Source organism: Dysidea avara, chromosome 12 (genome assembly GCF_963678975.1).
Source record: "Dysidea avara chromosome 12, odDysAvar1.4, whole genome shotgun sequence".
Taxonomy (NCBI): domain Eukaryota; kingdom Metazoa; phylum Porifera; class Demospongiae; order Dictyoceratida; family Dysideidae; genus Dysidea; species Dysidea avara.
The window spans coordinates 11,509,476-11,528,845 of record NC_089283.1 but is presented as its reverse complement, the minus strand read 5'-3'; the positions used below and the strand labels follow the sequence as shown (position 1 = coordinate 11,528,845).

Genomic DNA, 19,370 nt, shown 5'->3' with positions numbered 1-19,370 from the left:
ACATTGTATTTTATCACTTTTTGTAATCAACCAGCAGTTTGATCATGTCTTCATCTGTCATTCTTTCTTTTTCCTGCAAGCACCAATAGAAACTAACATAACAAACTTTCTCAACAGTTGTGTATTGTGGATACAATGCAATATATTCAATTAGTATGGACTAGCAGTGTAACACACCACAAAATAAACATGCTCTGTACAATGTACACATGTACATTACAGAATTATAATACAACTAAACTTCAGCAGAACATAGTCAGCACTTCTACCATAATAAACAATAAACAGCAAGTACCTGTCTATAAAGAGGTGAAAAGGATGCTGTGTTATCCAGCATAGCAGAGGAATTGAATACCGGGCATACAGCAAAAGCAAATGGCATCTTGAAATACCCAACTCGTCTGCAAACAGAAGACATTTGTCCAGCCAGTTTCTCTGATGCCTACAAGTGGGGGGAATTTGGGCTTCAAAAAGTATGTAGTCATTACAATTCTACCTTTGTACTGTCAGCAGCTTTCAAGTAATTGTCTGAACACTGAGAAATGCTTGACTGCAAAATTTTATCAACACGAGCAACAAGGAAAACATCTGGACCAGGAAAGGTCACTGAAAATATTGCCTGTAAAGTGTTTAGTTTACATGTGAATTACTGCATTTACAAGACGTGACCTGGTTTGACAAAACCAGTATCATGACCTTTCCCATAGGCACAAATTTGTCTTGTGAATAACAAAACCTTGTCAACTAAAGATGCTGCATAACACCATAAGGTGGCAAAGTTTTCAAGTAGCTGCACAAAAGACATCAAAAAATATGAATTTAAACCTCGGATATCTGAAAAGGGTATAAGACTGTTTTGTCAGACCAGGTCACACATAGATAATGGTGCCAATACATATGTTTTGAATGATCAAGTGATTATATATAGCCATCAAGGACTCAACCTATTGTAAATCAATGTGCTCACGAAGTATTCTTCACTAGGGTAAGTATTTTCTTTGTCGCTATCTAAATAACATGTACGTATAGGGGGTGTACGTAAATAATAACTGCTATTGTAATTAAAATTGTTTAAAACATAGGTATGAAGAAGTATTTGCTTCACTCGGTGCTATGGTAGACAGCCACATATACCTGTTTGATTGATATTGGCCATTTTTCATTAACTTTCAGACCGCATGCACCAATTGCAGTATCTTTCAAATTCTGAGGTTCTCCTACATCATTTCTACCCCTCTCCTCCAACATCTGCTGCATTTGTCTGTCATTTAAATCCATGTGAAAAGTTTCTGATATTTTTAGCCCCTTTGCCACATCATACAAAGCAAGGCTAACAAAAAATGGTTCAATCTGCAGTAAAATCAAGTTTATGAAACATACTAATTGTATATACTTTAACATACATGCCCCAGCATTCCTGCTTTATTCTTTGCTACTACTCTGAAATCCAGCTTGCAATCCTTAACTAGGAATCTTGTACCAAAGTGCTCGGTAGGTACTGGAGTCTTCATATGAGCATTATAATTTGCTTCAACAGATCTCTACATGTGTATGTACAGCATGTAAACTACACTAGAAATCAGCAATAACTTACACTTAAATCTGGATATACATTAAACAAAGCCTGTCTTCTAATTTGCCTTTTAGCTCTGTTTTGCTCTTCAATATCAGTGGTAAACTGTATGGTCCATACCACATTAACAGTAGGGAATTAGCAAAAAAGTTACCTTAAGTTTATCCAGATCAATGCCTTTTCTGGTGTCTCTAACACTTCCATCACGATGTAATAACATCGCCGATGGACCTAGAGCTAAAAATAGTACACTGAGATGAACTTTTATATCAAACAATACAGTAGTACTGTTTAATAGGGTTCCTCCTTAAAATGAATGGTGCCCACCAAAATGCTGCCACTAAAAACCATCATAGAAATATCACACATGGCAAAAATTACCTTATGGAATAGCCTTAGTGTATCTAACATGGAACAATCTACCCCAGAACATTGTTAACACTCCCACATACACTCAGTTTTGTAATGATTTGGACACTTTTATACTTACACCTGTGCATTATAATCACACATGATTCCTGCATGGTACACAATATAATAATATAATAACATCTAATCTAGCATCATACATTTGCAGAAGGCCAAAAAAAAAATAATAATAACATCACTGCAACCTGATTTGCTTGCTAGACTGCCTAGCCACAGTCATAAAGCTAGAGGCCAAACAAAGCAGTGCACAGCCAACTATTTTATGCTACAATAACAAACTCACATGTGGCATGTAAAACTATTTGAAGCACTTACATATGCTAATGTAAGAGGGCGTCAATACATATAGCTGCACTTATAATATGATCAGATGGTGCTGCCACACCCTTAAACAATCAGAACACGGTAATCATTCCTCTTAATCTATTATGTCACTAATTTGAGATAAGCAAAAAAAGATTGAGATATTCTAATAAAACAATCACAGCCACATTTGTATGTCATTGTTATGCTATAACAGAATGTTAGTGCAACTAATGTTTCAGTAATAAAAAAGTAGTGAAACAAGGGATATAAATGATACAACATAGCTATGTATGTATGGGGGAAAAATTTGGCATTCAACAGATGGTGGTAACATACCAATGTAGGGATTTTCCCACATAGTCATGTTGTAATAGCTACCACCATTCATCTCTTATTTCACTATTTTATATTACTGGAATTCAGTTTTAAATTAGATGCTAAGCAATGTAGTTTACTTGAAGTATTCATGTACTGTAGCATTGCTGTTCATGATGAAGTAGCTATTAATTCTAGAATTGTAACTTTAATTTGCCACTTTAGTCTAGCATTATTTTAATTATCTATTTTATCACATACATGATTTAGCACTAGATTCTAAACCCATTGCTTTTGACAATACTGCAATCCACTCTTCTAAATCATCTGTAGTTTCAGCTGCAAGGTTGTAAAATTCCTTTTCATCTGAACCAATTAATTCAAATGCTTGTGCCTTCAACTTTGAGTTCTACATAATAGGAGGGAAGACAGTTCATGACATTACAAATGCATAAATTTATAGCCACAACCATGTACATTGATTAAACAAAGACAATAGCGAAATGGTATACAGAGTTAACTATTTAACTGTTGTAAATGATTAAACACGATTAAGCTATACAGGTAACAATAGGGTTAGTAAGAACTGCCTTTATAACAAGTATTTTAACATAATTTATGACTGTAGATAATGTTAAAAGACAAGGAATCCTGGGTATGGTTGGGATCAAAATTCATTGATAGAATTTGTATACACACATCAATAATATTCAATATCTTAGCATAAAATGCATCCATTGCAAATATTCCAAACACTCATCCACCCATCCTTGTCTACAAAACCCTCACTTGACTAATGCAGGCATACTTGCTAGCACAATGGAGATACGTACAGCAGCTATCTTCCTCATGTAGGCACACTTAACACCTACCACATCCTGGGCTAGCTGATTTAACCCCAAACTATGCATAGCTCTGCATTGAAGGAGTGCATGCAGGCCAGGCTGACTTACACCCTGTTCACACTAGCCCAGTAGCACAGTTCGGAACGGTACGGCTTGATAAAAAGTGCAATGTGAATACCATCTGTACCGGGCCCAACTGAACCGAGCCAGCCTACCCGATTGAACCAGGCTAGCACGGTACGGTACGATAATTACTCACCAGGCGCACAAAATAGTAATTTTATAAACTCAACATGCAATGAAGAAGGGCTCAGAAACACTGTTCGACGCGAGGTTCAGCACGAAAGAAAGCCTAGGGACAGTTATGAACTACTTGTCATCGTGCCAGTTACTATTTCACACACTTCGATTCGCGGGCACGATTTCTGCAGCTCTACACGGCCGCCTATCTATTGCTGTCTTGTTGAAATGAAAGAATTCCAGCACAAGAGAGAAGGGCAAGAGCTGCATCCAATTTTAGTAAGCAAATTAATTAATATTTAATTGTGCGCCTATGGAAACCGGGTGACTTAGCGAGCGAGACTGCGTAGTGTGAACAGAGGCAATACTGGGCCGTACCGAACCGAGTCAAACTGAACCGTGCTACTGTGCTAATGTGAACGTACTGTTAGGATGAACTATAATGGTTCAACTTGGTATATTCTGTATATTAGATTTTACTGCTTGAGTAGAGTACAGTTCCAAATCTCTACAGCTTCTATATGTGACTGTCTCAACAAAACTCCACATAGTTCATACTGTACTTTAATTACCACTGAAATTAGATAAAACTATGCATACTACAAAGAAAACATACAGTATGAAAGTATTACTCAAGCAATTACTCACTGTATACATATATAGCTGGAATGCACGCGCTGTGGGACACTACATGTATATTGTGTCCAGACTTTGTGTCCAGATTTTGTGTTTATAGCCCACAGGATAGACATTGCTTCAGTATTACACTGTATTATAGGCTATTATGGTAAGACATAGTTGGAAATACAAGTGCATGTGCCTTCGATTCACAATAGACAATGTTTCTGGTACAATGTTTAGGTTTTAGTCACCATTCACCAAGTTAAATTAAAGTTACTGAAATAACTAACTAAGGCAATAAAGTCTTGCACATAGGACAGGTAGCAGCACTTTATCTCTTGCTGTGTACCTATGTAGGGAGCCCTGCAGGAGTGTATTGATATTCTGTTAGTAGATTATAATATTATTATAGTCTAAGATATGTGCTGTATACCATACTGTGTCTATACCCTCCTACAATATTTCAGTACTGTAAAATAAGTTTGAAAATGTATGTACTATAGATTCTCCGGCTATAGCCTGTACAATGAGTTATTGTTTTAGTATATACATGTTGAATATATAGCACTATATATCCACTTCAATAATACAAAGTTTATTTAGTATTAATGCTGTAAAGCACAAGTACTGAAGGTCTGTAGGGCACCTGGTTCTTCAGCCTGCTCAAAGACTTTAGCTACATAAGATGTGTTTGAAAAGTTGGAGAAAGGAGAAAAAATCCATAGGTAGCCTCGAACCTGCAGCCATCCAATTTACGCTTGAACACTTACAAGAGTCTACCAGGTGGTCAGGATGTTTTCTTCTTGTTATTTTCATGTAATTATATCCATAGGAATTCTAGAGAGTAACTCATTATCTCTAAGTACCCCAAGTAGAACCAAATGGACACTAGTTTATTTATTAAAGTTTATTGATTAGCTTTTTGGTCACTATGACATCAGCACGCTGAAATACTGTTACTAGGACAATCAAGTCCTATGCGAGAGAAGGTGTACATGTCCAGATTCAGGATATACATTGTTTAAGTATTTCAGTACAGCACAATATAAATGCATGCTACAAGTATTTCATATGCTATCCAGATTTCATCATCTCTCACCTTCCTAATAGCTTCACAAGTTTCCAGTTTAATGTTTCCCCTTCTGGTTGAACTAGCTGAGCTTTTCTCATCCTATAAAAGGCATGCAAACTAAAAATGTCATTGGGATAATAAAGCATATGCCTATATTGACAATACTTTATGTTCATGGAAAAATTTGCACATCACATCCTTGCTATTCCAAACATTTCTTTAATAAACATTTAGAAAATTGTTTATTGTAGCAAATAATGATGAAGAGCCACAGGGTATTTGTGACCCAGTCTGAGAAAACCGGTCTTATCACCCATGTCAGCAGATTCGATTTTTCACCCAGGACACACAGCTACATGAATAAACTATCTAATTCCACACTTAAAATCAGCTAGACTTGAGTGGTCTGGTTTTGCTGGCTGCTTTTCCCGAGCCCAGTGGCGATCCGTACATGTGGTGTGGGGCCTTAATGGAGCTCTGGTCAGCCTGGGAATGACTGTATGTGACTGTACAGCTCTGTGGTGTTGAATAAGTACCTCTGCTGTAAATTTCCTTTCATTTTAGCCAGTTTTGAGACTTCAATGGCTCAAAACTTGGCCTAATTCATCCCTTGGCCTTCCTATTCAATTTTTGAACACCATCTTTCCTGCCTTCCAGGGCCCCCGTCTCCCACCCAATTTGCAGCTCGCCTGATACAGTCAACCTCTGTTTAAAAACTATCTAAAATGGCGGGAAACTTAGTTATTGGCTACTTGTACAGTGGATGCTCTGGAAGGTAAGGAATTGGTGTAAAACGTGTGAAAATTTGGTACACATAGCTTCAACCATTGGCGAGCTGCAACACACTAAATACTTAAAACCGGCATTTCTAGATACTTTTAAATAGGTGATAAGCCCGGTTTTGTCAGACTGGGTCACATTTTTGTTTATTTGTTTTTATTAGAGGGGATTGAGGATCCACATTACACTGATCTATTTCGATATGGAAACAATCACTAGTTATAGACTCAACTTGTAGTCCAATAGCTGGCTTCATCTTATGCATGCATATATATATATTGGACTATTTGTTATTAAGAATGGAGGAACATTTTTTGTATCATACAGTACAATAGTACTGTGTAGTAGGGACCACAAAGGAGTAGGCATGGCCCATGAAATAACATCACTCAAAAACAAGCCTCAATTTTTCCTGACAACAATGAGGCCATATTAGTTATGTAAAACTAAGCCCAAACAAGCTTTCAGATCGACCCAAAACGCTTTCAACAAGTTGCTATGGAATTTTAAATATAATTTATTTAATGTAATTTTCTACTGACTGCCTGACTGACTGACTTATGCCTTCAGACAAGCGTAACTCGATAACGGCTAAGGCTACAGGCTTGATTTTTTCACTCGCTTTGGCCCGAAAGGTGCCTTTCGGCTTACCACAGTACATACAATGCATTCTTCATGGACTTACCACTGTCCTCTTTTGTGTCCCATTCATCTTTGCTGACATCAGAAAGTGTCAATTTGGTGATGGCACGTGATGACTTCCCTTCGTAATGGAAATCATCCGTATTATTCATAGTGGCTGTTTTGATTGCAGAGGTGCTTTCTGAACAGTTATCGATTCGTACTGCTGTGCAACGGGTTGAACACAGCCAACAACAAAGCGTAATGGATACTTCACTTTTCAGACGATAATTGATATAACTGGGGCGTGCAGCACCATTTCTTGCAGTATGCATGGAATGCAGAGGTACTTTTCAAACAGTTCTAGATCCGAAATATTGTGTAACAAGTTGAACATAACTGACAACGAAGAGTAATGGATACTTCACTTTTCAGATGATGCTGGCGCACGTGGCGCCATTTCAGATGCGGCATGCATGGGTTCACCAGTCATAATAATATTTACAAAAAAAAGTTAACAAACAAGTACACAGAAAAATTTGGAATTCTCAACTAGAGTAGGGACCATAGCACATCAATAAAAAGTACTGAAACGAGCTGGAGTAGTGCATGATATTAAATCACAGTAAAACAATAAGAAGTGTTATATCCCTACTGTGCTAACACTTCTTACTGTTTTACTGAGATTTAATATCATGCATTACTCCAGCTTGTTTCAGTACTTTTTTTGGTCCCTACTCTAGTTGAAAATTCCAAATTTTTCTGTGTATTTGTTTAAAATATTTCAAACTGCTAGTCACACTTTGGATTGTCTATTGGAAAATAATGAAATAGATTACCATGGTATTCAGAAGCGTAGCCAGATTTTTGGTGATACTGCAGACTAGCTACGTACATAACACTGTAGCTAGGTAATATATGGAAGGCATACTTAACATGCCAACCTAGGGGGCATGGGGACTGCATCCTTACCCTCGGAGATTAAATCTTAGAGTGATTTCAGCAATTCATATATTTATGTATTAGGGTGACTGCTGTATTAGGGTATTTCGAACTTTGTATTTATAGTAAGTGTTCTACTAAATACACGCTAGCCATATCCTCTGAAATTGAGGCTGATTTCAGCAGTTTATTAGAATGGTTACTATTACTGTATTTGCCTGACTGCTGACTATCCAGCATAAATGACACTTTAAAGGTCCACTGAAATTGAAAATTCACTTGCCATAAATAGGTTGTTTGCATCATGCAGTGCACAAAAGCATCTTTTTAATAATTCGATTATGTTGTTATATCAAAATATTACATCATAAAATCTAGTTACATCACATTGTGATGCAAGACAAAGAACCAGAAGTACTGTTATTACACACTTTACAATGGGAAAGGTCAATAAAAGTCAGATGTGCAAGTGGCAATACCAAGCTCTTCTTTTCAACTTCGTATTGTTTCAAGATTACTGCTTTTATGGCACCTCATGCATACTAGAGTTTCTTTGTCTAATGCGATATGACACAATATAATTGACTAACCACAATACACTAAAATGTATATCTACTAAAAAACAAAATCTGACTAAATCACATGCACCAATCTATCCCACTAGCAGTGTTGGGAGTAACGTGTTACATAACGCGTTACGTAATATTATTACTTTTGTGGTAACTAAGTAATATAACGAAATATGCTATAAAAACAGGTAATATAACTCAAGTTACTTTACTTACTAATGTAACACGTTACCTAAGTAGTATAGTTACTGTAACGAGTCTAATATTACATAATATTATTACTACAAGTAACGAAGTTACTAATCTCGTTAGTAATCCACTGTGTAACGCCTAGCCACAACAAAGTAATGAAGTCTACTGAATGAAGTGCTTATTCACCAGCTTCTTACTTATAACCAAGATTTTCACATTGTCCAACAACACAATCATGTCACGTGATAGAGTGGTAGTTTCATACGTGACAGCTTAAGGCTGTGGACACAAAGTAATATAATATATAGTTACTTTATTTTTTGGGTAATATGTAACTGTAACTAAATAGTTCTTTTGCAAGTAATATGTAATATGTAACTATACTTACTTATAAAAGGTAACTGTCCCAACACTGCCCACCAGCAGCAAAGATTGATAATAACCAAAGTGGATTTTACCATTTCATTAATTTGAAACTTCCATGCACTGGGATATAAGCTCAAATGCAATGTCATCTCGCAAGAGTGCGAGCGATTAAAAAAACTTGATAATTAAAGGGTGTGGCACATTTTACTAGTGAGTATTCATCCCATTTCATTTGTGATGAATACTTGTGAGTGAAAATGGGTGCTACTTCCTTCAATTAGCAAGCATTTTTAATCGCTTGCACTCTTGCAAGATGACGTTGCATTTGAGCGGTACTGTAAATAATGTTATTACGTTATTGCCACAATGACACACATACCTTATAATATTCTAAAACGAATGAGCCATCAGATTCTGAATACCTCAACACAAACCATCGCTTTTTAAAAGCCTGTAAAAGTTAGTCACATCAAAATACACTGACTATGCATATTCCTACCTTAGCAGAGGCACTAGATCCTGGATCATTCCAAAACAGACCTTTCAGAAGATATCCTTGTTTTGTAAGAGCTCTGATACGAGCTATGTTATCTGCATAGTTACGCTACAAGCAATAGAAATATGAAATCAAGTCAACAATTTTCTGTGGATCAGGATGGATCGTTACAATCAGAAGTGCTTAAACAAAGGAGATCAATACCAAATTGAGTCAATACTGTAGCTAGCAGTAAATGAACTAAGATGGCTAGCACTTTTATTGTAATGATCCATACTAGCTTATAAAATTCTTAAATTTTCATTACACTTGGCTGGCTGATCAATTAAAGATTTTAACATCCTTGCTAAAAAACTCCAATTGGTAAACCCCTGTGCTGAAATAGAAGTCTGACACTACGAAAAACTAGCTTGTTACTAGCTCACACTCTAAGGATATCTGTCATCAGTTGGCAAGTTGATTGCTGGTTAACAATCACTGTTACATTCCCCGTAGCATTACTATGCCCAGACTAAGGAATAAACACTCTATAGTGGCATAACAAATATTAGCAAAATTATTAAAGGACAGTTTTGGTATATTCCACTGAGCATTTAGTAGTGGGCTGCAGCTTTGTGTTATGCCTATATATATGGGTAACAATTTGCTAGATACAGATTTATTGTATTATAGATAGTCATAAACTGCATCAAAAAGGTTTGAATTATGTTTAAGGTGCCTAGCTATGTATAGTATAAAAAATTCTGAATGGGGGTGGGCAGCTCCCCCTGGATTTGCCCCTGCAAGTTGACCTCAAATCAAGAAAAATACACAGAAAACCAACCAGAAATTCTGCACATTTTTGCAATACTGTGTGCTGGCTCACTGTTACAATAGCATGCTTCATGTGGCTGTAGTTTGAAAAGCATGGTTACAATGGAAGTATCAATGGATATCTAAAAGTTGGTTCTACTGCATATAGCATACAACAACTCTCCCAATTTTGTTATCATTAAACTCATATGCACATATATACGTACCTTCTCTTCCTCAATAATGTCAGATTCAAACACTTGTGCTCTCACATCCTCAAGATGTAACTTACTGTAATGAAACAAGGAATACCTATTGCTTAACACATAATACCAAGTATCATACTTTGACAGAAATCTTAAGTCTTGCTACTCATATACTACCACATATTAATGATACCATAAATACAGAAATACTTGTGTAAAAGATACTGTTGTCAGTGGTGGATACGGGGGGGGGGGGGGGGGGGTTGCAATGGTTTCAGCTGAAACCCCCTCTGAAAATTGTGTGCGTGCCCTAAATTTGTTTATGATTCATGTGGGTGATAAAATCACTAAGAGTTATACATTGTGGGACCTTTTTACTGGCCAAGCTTCATACTTTTGCCTTTGAAATCACTAAAAATACCATTACGGAGTTTAAGCAAGTTAGGCGCCTCAAAATAACTATCACTTGTCAGAGTACAAGAGTTGTTTTGCTTCAAAACTTCTGCGAAGGTCTGGATTGGTAAGATTCAACCGTGAAACAATGTTGTGGAGTGAATTTTACTGATTCATACGTATATATTGCTAGCTAGTTTACACCATATATCTATGTAGCTATAGGCCACTGAGCTATCAAGTTAAATTCACCCCAGCTGGACAGTCTGGAATCACAGTTATTGAAAATTTCCTGAACCTGAAACCCCCTCTGAAAATTTCTAGATCCGCCACTGGTTGTGTTTATTGTGAATCAGATCAGAAAATCTTCAAATCACATGTTTAATTATAAATGCATAATATTACATTGATTCTTATGTAAAACATACCTGATGAATTTTGCATATGTCTGAGAAAAGAATTCAAAATTGAAAGTGAGTCTGTGCCATTCTGATGAGTATAACTTTATACACTACAAAATAGAAAATTCACTATAATAATGCTGGTTTTATATAGAGAGTACCCAGTGTAGGTCCTACTGGCTTTCTATTAATGGCTTCTCAATAAATTGCATAGATTAGTATAATAAAACTAGTTATGTTTGAATAACCTATAATAACAGTGGTCTGCAGGTGAATTAGTCAAGGCTAGAAACTTTGATTTTTAGGTCAACCTTGTTTTTCAATATAAAGTAATTTTTAAAGCTATTCTAAGTCAATTTGTACCTGCTGAATCCAAATCTAATAAGTGCCAGTTGCTAAACCTTGAGCAATTTTCTTTAAATAGAATCAAAGATGACCCTACCAATTTTTCATAGCTATAGAGCAAGCCATCCACATCAATCCTTTCACAGTAGTATTTATAGCTACAAATCAGATAGAATAGGACCTAAAATGAAGAATCAGTTTCAGTTTCTCCCATTTTTGGATATGATTCCAGCTGAGCCTGACACAATGAAGACTGCTATGGTAGAAGCACAACGTTTAACATTACTCACTGGACAGGAGTGGACTATTTTCACCAATGACCAGCAGTTATATCAGGTGGCTGTTAACATAACTTGGGTGGACCAGAGCATGCATGTTCTCTATGTTTGTTCCCCGTCTTGGTGGAATGCACATGATGATGGGTTTTGTTGGAACTGTTGGTACCTTGATGCAAGGAAGTAGGCTTGAAAAAATTTTGAAGTTTACTTTTACTGGAGTGCCGAAGCTTCTGTCTGGTAAGATATTGTCACAGAAGAACTCTTGAGACCAGTGCTAGACAATGAAGAGCTGCACTCAACCAAATTATCTCACAAAATATCTGGTCTCAAAATGCCAGAAAAATAACACTATACAATTGTGGGTTGACTGCCTCATTAAGCCGGTACTGATTATGATGAAGTTTGTTCGAGCAGAAAGGGAAGGAGATTGGCCGCTCCATTTGTGTGCTGTTGAAGAAATGTTGCCATATTTCTGTGCATCTAGTATGCATGATATTGTCTTTACTACCTTTGATCTATGCAGTGACTTCATCCAACACTGCTCAAGAAGTTCATGGCCGGTGAGCATGTCATGCGAGAATGGCTTTTGGAATGCCATTTGGTCACATCTCTTTATTGAGACAATCTACATGCGATATGATCACGGACCAGCAGGCATTGTTGGCTCTGCAATGGATGAATCTACTCTGGCCATTTGAGGTCTTTCCCATAGCACTTGTGCTCAGCTGATGAATGACCTGGAAGCAATGAAAGATGGTGAAGAACAGTATGTTGTGACTTCTCACAAGGAGGAAAGACATACACATATCAAAGCTGATGTTGCAGATAGAATGAAAATACATGAAGCAGTATTGACATGCATTGATGTATTTGAAAAGTGACAAGCATCCAATCATTGGTCTTGTTGACATATTTTCTGGTAGAATTGTTGACGATGAATTGTTGACGATGCAGCAGTGAATGTTCATAATTCTGTAGAAATAGGAACTAGTCAATGGTTAGAATATGAGAGACAGTGGCCAGCTGGATTCTACAAAACACTGACCAAAAAGGTGAAGACCATAGCAGCAGCAACAAGACAGGCTACTAAACTTGGCAAGGATATGCATATTGTGGATACTAATTTCATTTATGCACATGTCATCAGAATTATGGCATTGTCAAGAGAAATTGGTTCTATAGAGACTTTATTCTCTGATGAATTGGCTCCACACCGAACAGCTCTCTTTGATGATAGTGGTGAAATGAGAGAGACTAGCAAGTCCATGTTAAAGACCAAGCTGAAGGTAATGTGTGGAATGTGGAACAGGCAACTTCCCAAGGTAGTAATCCTGGATGGCTGTGCTTTGCTTTGGACTGTTCCTTGGCCAGCTTCACCAGCAAAAGTGTCTGCTTTCATTAATGCAGCAGTGATCAGTATCATGGAAAGAATAGAAACCACAACAATTTTACATGTGGTTTTTGACAGATACTACAACGTAAGTACAAAGTCATGCAGGGTGCTGGACAATACGACAGAAAGGATTAAGTCGTATTTACAAGTTAACAGAAGGGTCACCTCTACCCAAGCAAGCCATGGTGTTGAATGTGAGTGCCAACAAAAAGCAAATCATTCAAATTATTGTTGATCGATTGTGTTTAGTTCAGATCCCACATGGAAAGTGTGTTGTTGTAACTGGTCCTGAGCCACATCCAGTACAAGTTGGCATAGGTGAATGGCAAACACCAATAACTCATGAAGAAGCTGATGTTATTACGGAAGAAGAAGAAGCAAGAAGCTGCAGCTGGACATTCTCCAATTAGCATGGTATCTGCATGATGATACAGATGTGCTCCTCATTCTAGTTCATCACCTGCATGCTTCATGTCAATAGCTTGCCAAATAGTGTTTAAGTGACAATGGAAGGGTGTTCTAGAAGCCATGCAATTATTGATGTCAATGAGGTAGCATAACAGTATGATGCAGTAATTCCCAATCTTCTTGGAGCACACGCTTTGAGTGGATGTGACACTGTCTCCTCTTTTGCTGGTATAGGCAAGGCAACGGTACTGAAAAGGATGATGACATTCACTTCTGTCTAGGCGACCCATTTGCATCACTAGATGAGGTCACAGACTCATGTCTCAGATTTGTAGCCACACTACATGGCAGGGAACAAGGGACATCATTAAACAGCATTCGTGCAGATATTTTTAAAAGGAAAATTGCTGGCCAACGCCATATACCACCCAAGCTGAACAGCCTGCCACCCACTGTGGCTGCATTAAAACTCCACTGTCAACGTACTCATTTCCAAACAGCATTTTGGAAGGCTGTAGACATGTCTTTGCCCCAGATTTGGATCCATTGCAGTATGGTTGGGATCAGAACTTCGACCAGTTTTTACCCCCACCAGGGCAATTAGATGCACATTGTAAAACTGGATGCAAATGGCACTCTGCTCTTGTGGTAAATTCACGCTTACCTGCTCAGAGTTTTGCAAATGTATAGGACAAGCTAGCTGCCAAAACCCAGTGAAAGCAACAATACCAGAGACAGTGATGACAGTGGCAAATGAAGAATCTGCAAGAAATAACTGAACATGCAAACCATGGGATATCTCATCTTCTGAATTTTAGTATAATTTTTATTTGTATTGTAATAATCATCTTACTGTGATGTAATATTTATCTTGGCTTTTGTATTACCTTTTGGCAAACATAGAATTGTTTAGAATACCGATGCACAATTGCAGATTTTTGAGCACCACATTTGATTTTCTCGAAATGCTCAATGTTTCACCACTGGCACTCACCAGATTTGGAATCAGCACAAAAAATTGGTCTAGAAGAAGGTTTAACAATTACTTTATACTCTGAAACAAGGTCATCTGAGGTATAGCCTGGACTAAATGTACATTAGTGTGTTAAAAAAAAAATAATAATAAGCAGTGTTGGGAGTAATGCATTACATAAGTAACGCATTATGTAATAATATTACTTTTGTGGTAACTAAGTAATATAACGAAATATGCTTTAAAAACGGGTAATATAACTCAAGTTACTTTACTTACAAATGTAACATGTTACCTAAGTAATATAGTTACTGTAACAAGTCTAATATTAAATAATATTACTACTACAAGTAACGAAGTTACTAATCTCATTAGTTATCCTCTGAGTAATGCCTAGCCACAACGAAGTAACAAAGTTTAATGAACGAAGCTTATTCACCAGCTTCTTACTTACAACCAAGATTTGCACATTGTCCAACAACGCAATCATGTCATGTGATAAAGTGGTAGTTTCACACATGACAGCTTAAGGCTGTGGACACAAAGTAATATAATATGTAATATTATTATAGTTACTATATTTTATGGGTAATATGTAACTGTAACAGTTGTAAGTAATATATAATATATACCTAGTTACTTTTACAAAGTAACTTGCCCAACACTGATAATAAGTAGAAAACAACCCAGTATAAATTACAGCACTGAAACAAGGATAACATAGTTTTTTGTTCATTGCCAAAATAGGGATTCTGAAATTACTTCACTTACTTTTTATTGTTTGGATGCCTACTGTACTTCATTAACTGGAAGGAGTTTGAGGAACAAGTAATATGGTATCTGGAAAGTTATTCGAAGTCCAAGATCAGCATCATATGGTCCCATGCCAGAAATACACTGTACTTACATGGGATACAGATGTTGATGGTAAGAAATATGACAAGGTTACTGTGGTGTTTTGAAAGTACTTTACCCCTTGCAAGCACATTTTGTACAAGCGGTACATGTTTCGGAAATTAAGCAGAAGGAATCTGAGTCTATGGATGAGTACCTTCCTCATATTAAACTGAAGCTTGACATGTGTGGACATGCAGCAGAAGTTAGGCAGGACATGACACATGATATTATAAGCTTGTTTTTTGGACTCATTGATGACTGCAGAAAGGATAAATTTCTGCACGAAGACAAACCTACATGTACAGCAGTAGGATTTAGCACAAAGGGCAAAGTTCTTAAAACAGCAAATCAGAGATATGATCATGAGTGCCCCATTCTGAGGTCAATGCCATGCAATGCAGCCATGGTCAGGCCGACCAAACAGTTTACTGTGGAACCTGTGGACACCAGCGCAAATCTAGACAGTGCCCAGCGTATGGCCAAGAATGTAGTTTTGTCACAAAGCTAACCACCACTTCTCCTGAGCATGTCACAGAGAATAACCTGCACTTTTCAACAGGAAGTTCCACTGGTCATCACACAGCACAGCTCCACAGCCAGTTGAAACATGCAAGAGGTAGAACAGAGTGACACTCTATTAAGCTCTTCAGAAGAACCACAGGACCTTTTCATCGACCCCCTACAAATTAATGGACTAACGAAATCGCAATTCTGATTTGCTAACATCAACACAAGTGGAGACCAGCTCTATTGCGAGCTTGATACAGGAGCAGAAGTAAGTGCCAAACTATATGAGAAGTTGCAACCAAAGCCACCACTACAGCCAACCAACATTAAGTTGATGTAATATGGAGGCAGATCAATTTAGCCAAGTGGCACATGTCATCTGGCCTGTACAGCTCCAGATTGTATGATGTACTCATTGACTGGGGGACACCTGAGCAACATGCAGTGATGACAAAAGTGAAAGAGATTTTATCATCTGTTCCAATCTTGCACTACTTAGCTGTAAGCACTACATAAGCTGATGACAGTCAGTCTGGGTTGCTTACTTAAAAAGGAAACTGCCTATACCCTCAAGGACACTCTCATCAGCTGAAGCCAATTATGCACAAATTGAGAAAGAGCTGTTGGCCATTGTGTTTGCCTGCAGTAAACTTAAATCTAAGGTTATCACACTAAAGTTCAGAGTGACCACTAGCCTATTGAAGTGATAGTGCTAAAACCACTGCACAAGGTGTCTCTATGATTGCAGTGGATGCTACACAAGTTGCGAAAATATGACCTGGCACTTCACTGTATGAACGGCAAGGAACTTCATCTAGCATGCGCTTACTTATATGACAGATAATTACAGTTTGTTGTACATACATGTATCTTGGTTCACGACTTTCAAGTATGTGATTCTAGACACTATCAGCTTCAGTCCGCTACAGCAACTGATCCACATGTGCAGAAACTCCATCAGTACATTATCAGTAGTTAGCCAGCCAACATCAACAATGTTCCATTACCACTCTGTAATATTTGGAAACTTAGAACTGATTTGCATACTGGTGGAGTGCTCATTTTGTTAAACAATTGTATAGTCATTCTATTGGCCAATGGCCATGAGACCATACCATTTGAAATGTAATCATCAAGGACACATGAGCATTGTGTCTACTGCCCTGCCATGTACAGTGATATCAAAGGTGAGGTCAAGCAGTATGCAGTTGCAACAAGTACTTGAACACTAACCAGAGGGAACCTTTGCTGCCTCACCGAGTTTCAGCACATAGTTGGAATTGATTTTTTTTACTTGAAGGTAAAGACTTTTTACTAATTGTTGATTACTATTCCAAGTACCTAAAGGCGATACAAATGACCACTCAAGCAACTGATAACTGCCAACATGCTATTCCATAGCAGGGAATTTACTAACTCATGGAATTTCCAGGTAGTCACATCCATGATCCAATGATTTGGTAGAACGTAATTTGCAGATGATCAAACACTCATTCCAAGATGAGGGTAAGGATGTGGAGATGGTTCTATTGGAATTTTGAAATACTTCCATCACAGAGTCACCAGCCAAATTTCTAATAAGCAGACATCTCTGATCACACCACACCTGCCTTCTATCAGTGAAGGAGTAAAGGAGAAACTTGAGCAATTACCAACAAAGGCAGAAATATGACATGGGAGCAAAACCATTATTAGGCCTGGAACCCGGTGACACTACTGTCAGATACTAGCTAAGTTGACAAATCATGGAAGTCTGCAAATAAACATGAAGACAACATCCACACCCTCAGGGAACGAGGAACAGACATCATTACTAAAGAGACCATTAGCCCACCTGAAGATTTTATTGATGATGACTATGGAACCAACGTCAACTTGGACCTTGCACAGCTTCCACAACTGATACCATCTCAATCAGATGAACAGCGTCTCAGATATGGTTGTGTTATCAGGTCACCAGTAAGGTACCAAAATGATTGACTGAAATATTTTACATGTGTACCCCCACTAATACAAGCTTAACTTTGCACATTTTTTCTGTGAATGAGGCTATCCCACTAGTGACCTGAAGGCTTAATGGAGCCATCTTGTATGTACTCATGGAACACACCTTTATGTTGTGTAAACTTTATTTAGCCCAAAAGGGGGATGTAACATAATGTAGTCACGTGTCTACTATTTTATTGTAATTATTTTTAGCATGCCTGATGTTGTACACATTGTTCTGATCATTAACAAGATTACAGAGTGTACAATCGTAATGCTTTAGTGTATCTAATGTATAGAGTTACATTTGATGTTAGATGAACTCATAATGTAACTTCTATGATGATTTTCAAAGATGGAGTACTATTTGTTTTAGGAGGGTGCCTACTACCATATAGCACTGTATGATATTATACAACAAACATTTACATATGCATGTACAAACAAATACAAGTACATACCTCTCTTGTGAATGGATTGGTGACTTCATTAATGGCACTTGGAGGAACAGTACTAATTTCGGTTCGCAATTCCAAAGGGGTAGAGATAACCTACATACAGTGTAAAGAGCAACAAATTATATAGAACAATATTCAGTTTACAACACCATACAATTAATAGATATTATCCCTGGACAAATAGCTGCAGAGCATGTTATATTGCATTGTATGCCATGTTGTATTATTAGTCTTATCTGTACTATGCATAGAAATTTAACTATTAAATGATTGATACAACTGTATATTGATTGATTAACATGTACACAGGGTTTGATTTTATGATCAACAATATGGTTATTGCTTTATCTGATATCAGTGATTTCTTCTGTAAATCTCATCAATAGAACTTACAAAATGTAAGGTAGCTGGTAGGATCATGAAGGTATGGGTTTTCTTTCCAAAACCCAACCAGGAATCACACTATTTTGACAGCATTATAAATATATATAGTATGTTCACGTTGAGCTGAACCCTGAAAAACAACTAAAAATTAAAAGTGGATTTTTTCTCAACAGAGTTAACATTTCTGCCAACCAGATGATTATTGGTAACAGCAAAGGTGTCAACAACAGACACGTACGGTTTGGCTCCATTGCAAGTTTGGGAAAGGGCTGTAATGGACACTGTACTTATATGGCTTCTCCATAGGAAATGTATTGTGAAAAATTTGATTGGCAGTAAATATTATGTCAAACATTTGAATAACAAGATTTTGAAATATTTTTAGCGGGTCAAGCAGTACTACAAATGGGCCAAATTTCAAGATCATGTGTAATTGCATCCATGAGTTATTAAATGTTTTTGAGGATTCAGCTCAATGCGAACGTACTATAGCATTGTACACTTTTCCTGCAGGTATTCAGTAAGGAGCATTTGCACTGTTCTTGCAGTGTATCATAGTATGAATTATATGTTACAAAAAGT

The 19,370-nt window shown here is 37.2% G+C and overlaps 1 protein-coding gene across 1 annotated transcript in view; it reads right to left on the bottom strand.

Annotated features, from left to right (window-relative positions):
* Positions 1-19,370, bottom strand: part of LOC136241512 (dedicator of cytokinesis protein 9-like) — a 42,133-nt gene that overhangs the window by 18,306 nt on the left and 4,457 nt on the right. Inside the window, exons 2-15 of the mRNA XM_066032735.1 lie at positions 18,408-18,497; positions 11,187-11,269; positions 10,387-10,450; positions 9,371-9,475; positions 9,251-9,322; positions 5,429-5,500; positions 2,885-3,032; positions 1,728-1,810; positions 1,595-1,678; positions 1,404-1,541; positions 1,135-1,350; positions 497-619; positions 296-442; positions 18-73 (exon numbers count right to left, since the gene is read on the bottom strand). Coding sequence (XP_065888807.1) covers positions 18-73; positions 296-442; positions 497-619; positions 1,135-1,350; positions 1,404-1,541; positions 1,595-1,678; positions 1,728-1,810; positions 2,885-3,032; positions 5,429-5,500; positions 9,251-9,322; positions 9,371-9,475; positions 10,387-10,450; positions 11,187-11,269; positions 18,408-18,497 — 1,481 coding nt within the window. The remainder of the gene's footprint in view (positions 1-17; positions 74-295; positions 443-496; positions 620-1,134; positions 1,351-1,403; positions 1,542-1,594; positions 1,679-1,727; positions 1,811-2,884; positions 3,033-5,428; positions 5,501-9,250; positions 9,323-9,370; positions 9,476-10,386; positions 10,451-11,186; positions 11,270-18,407; positions 18,498-19,370) is intronic.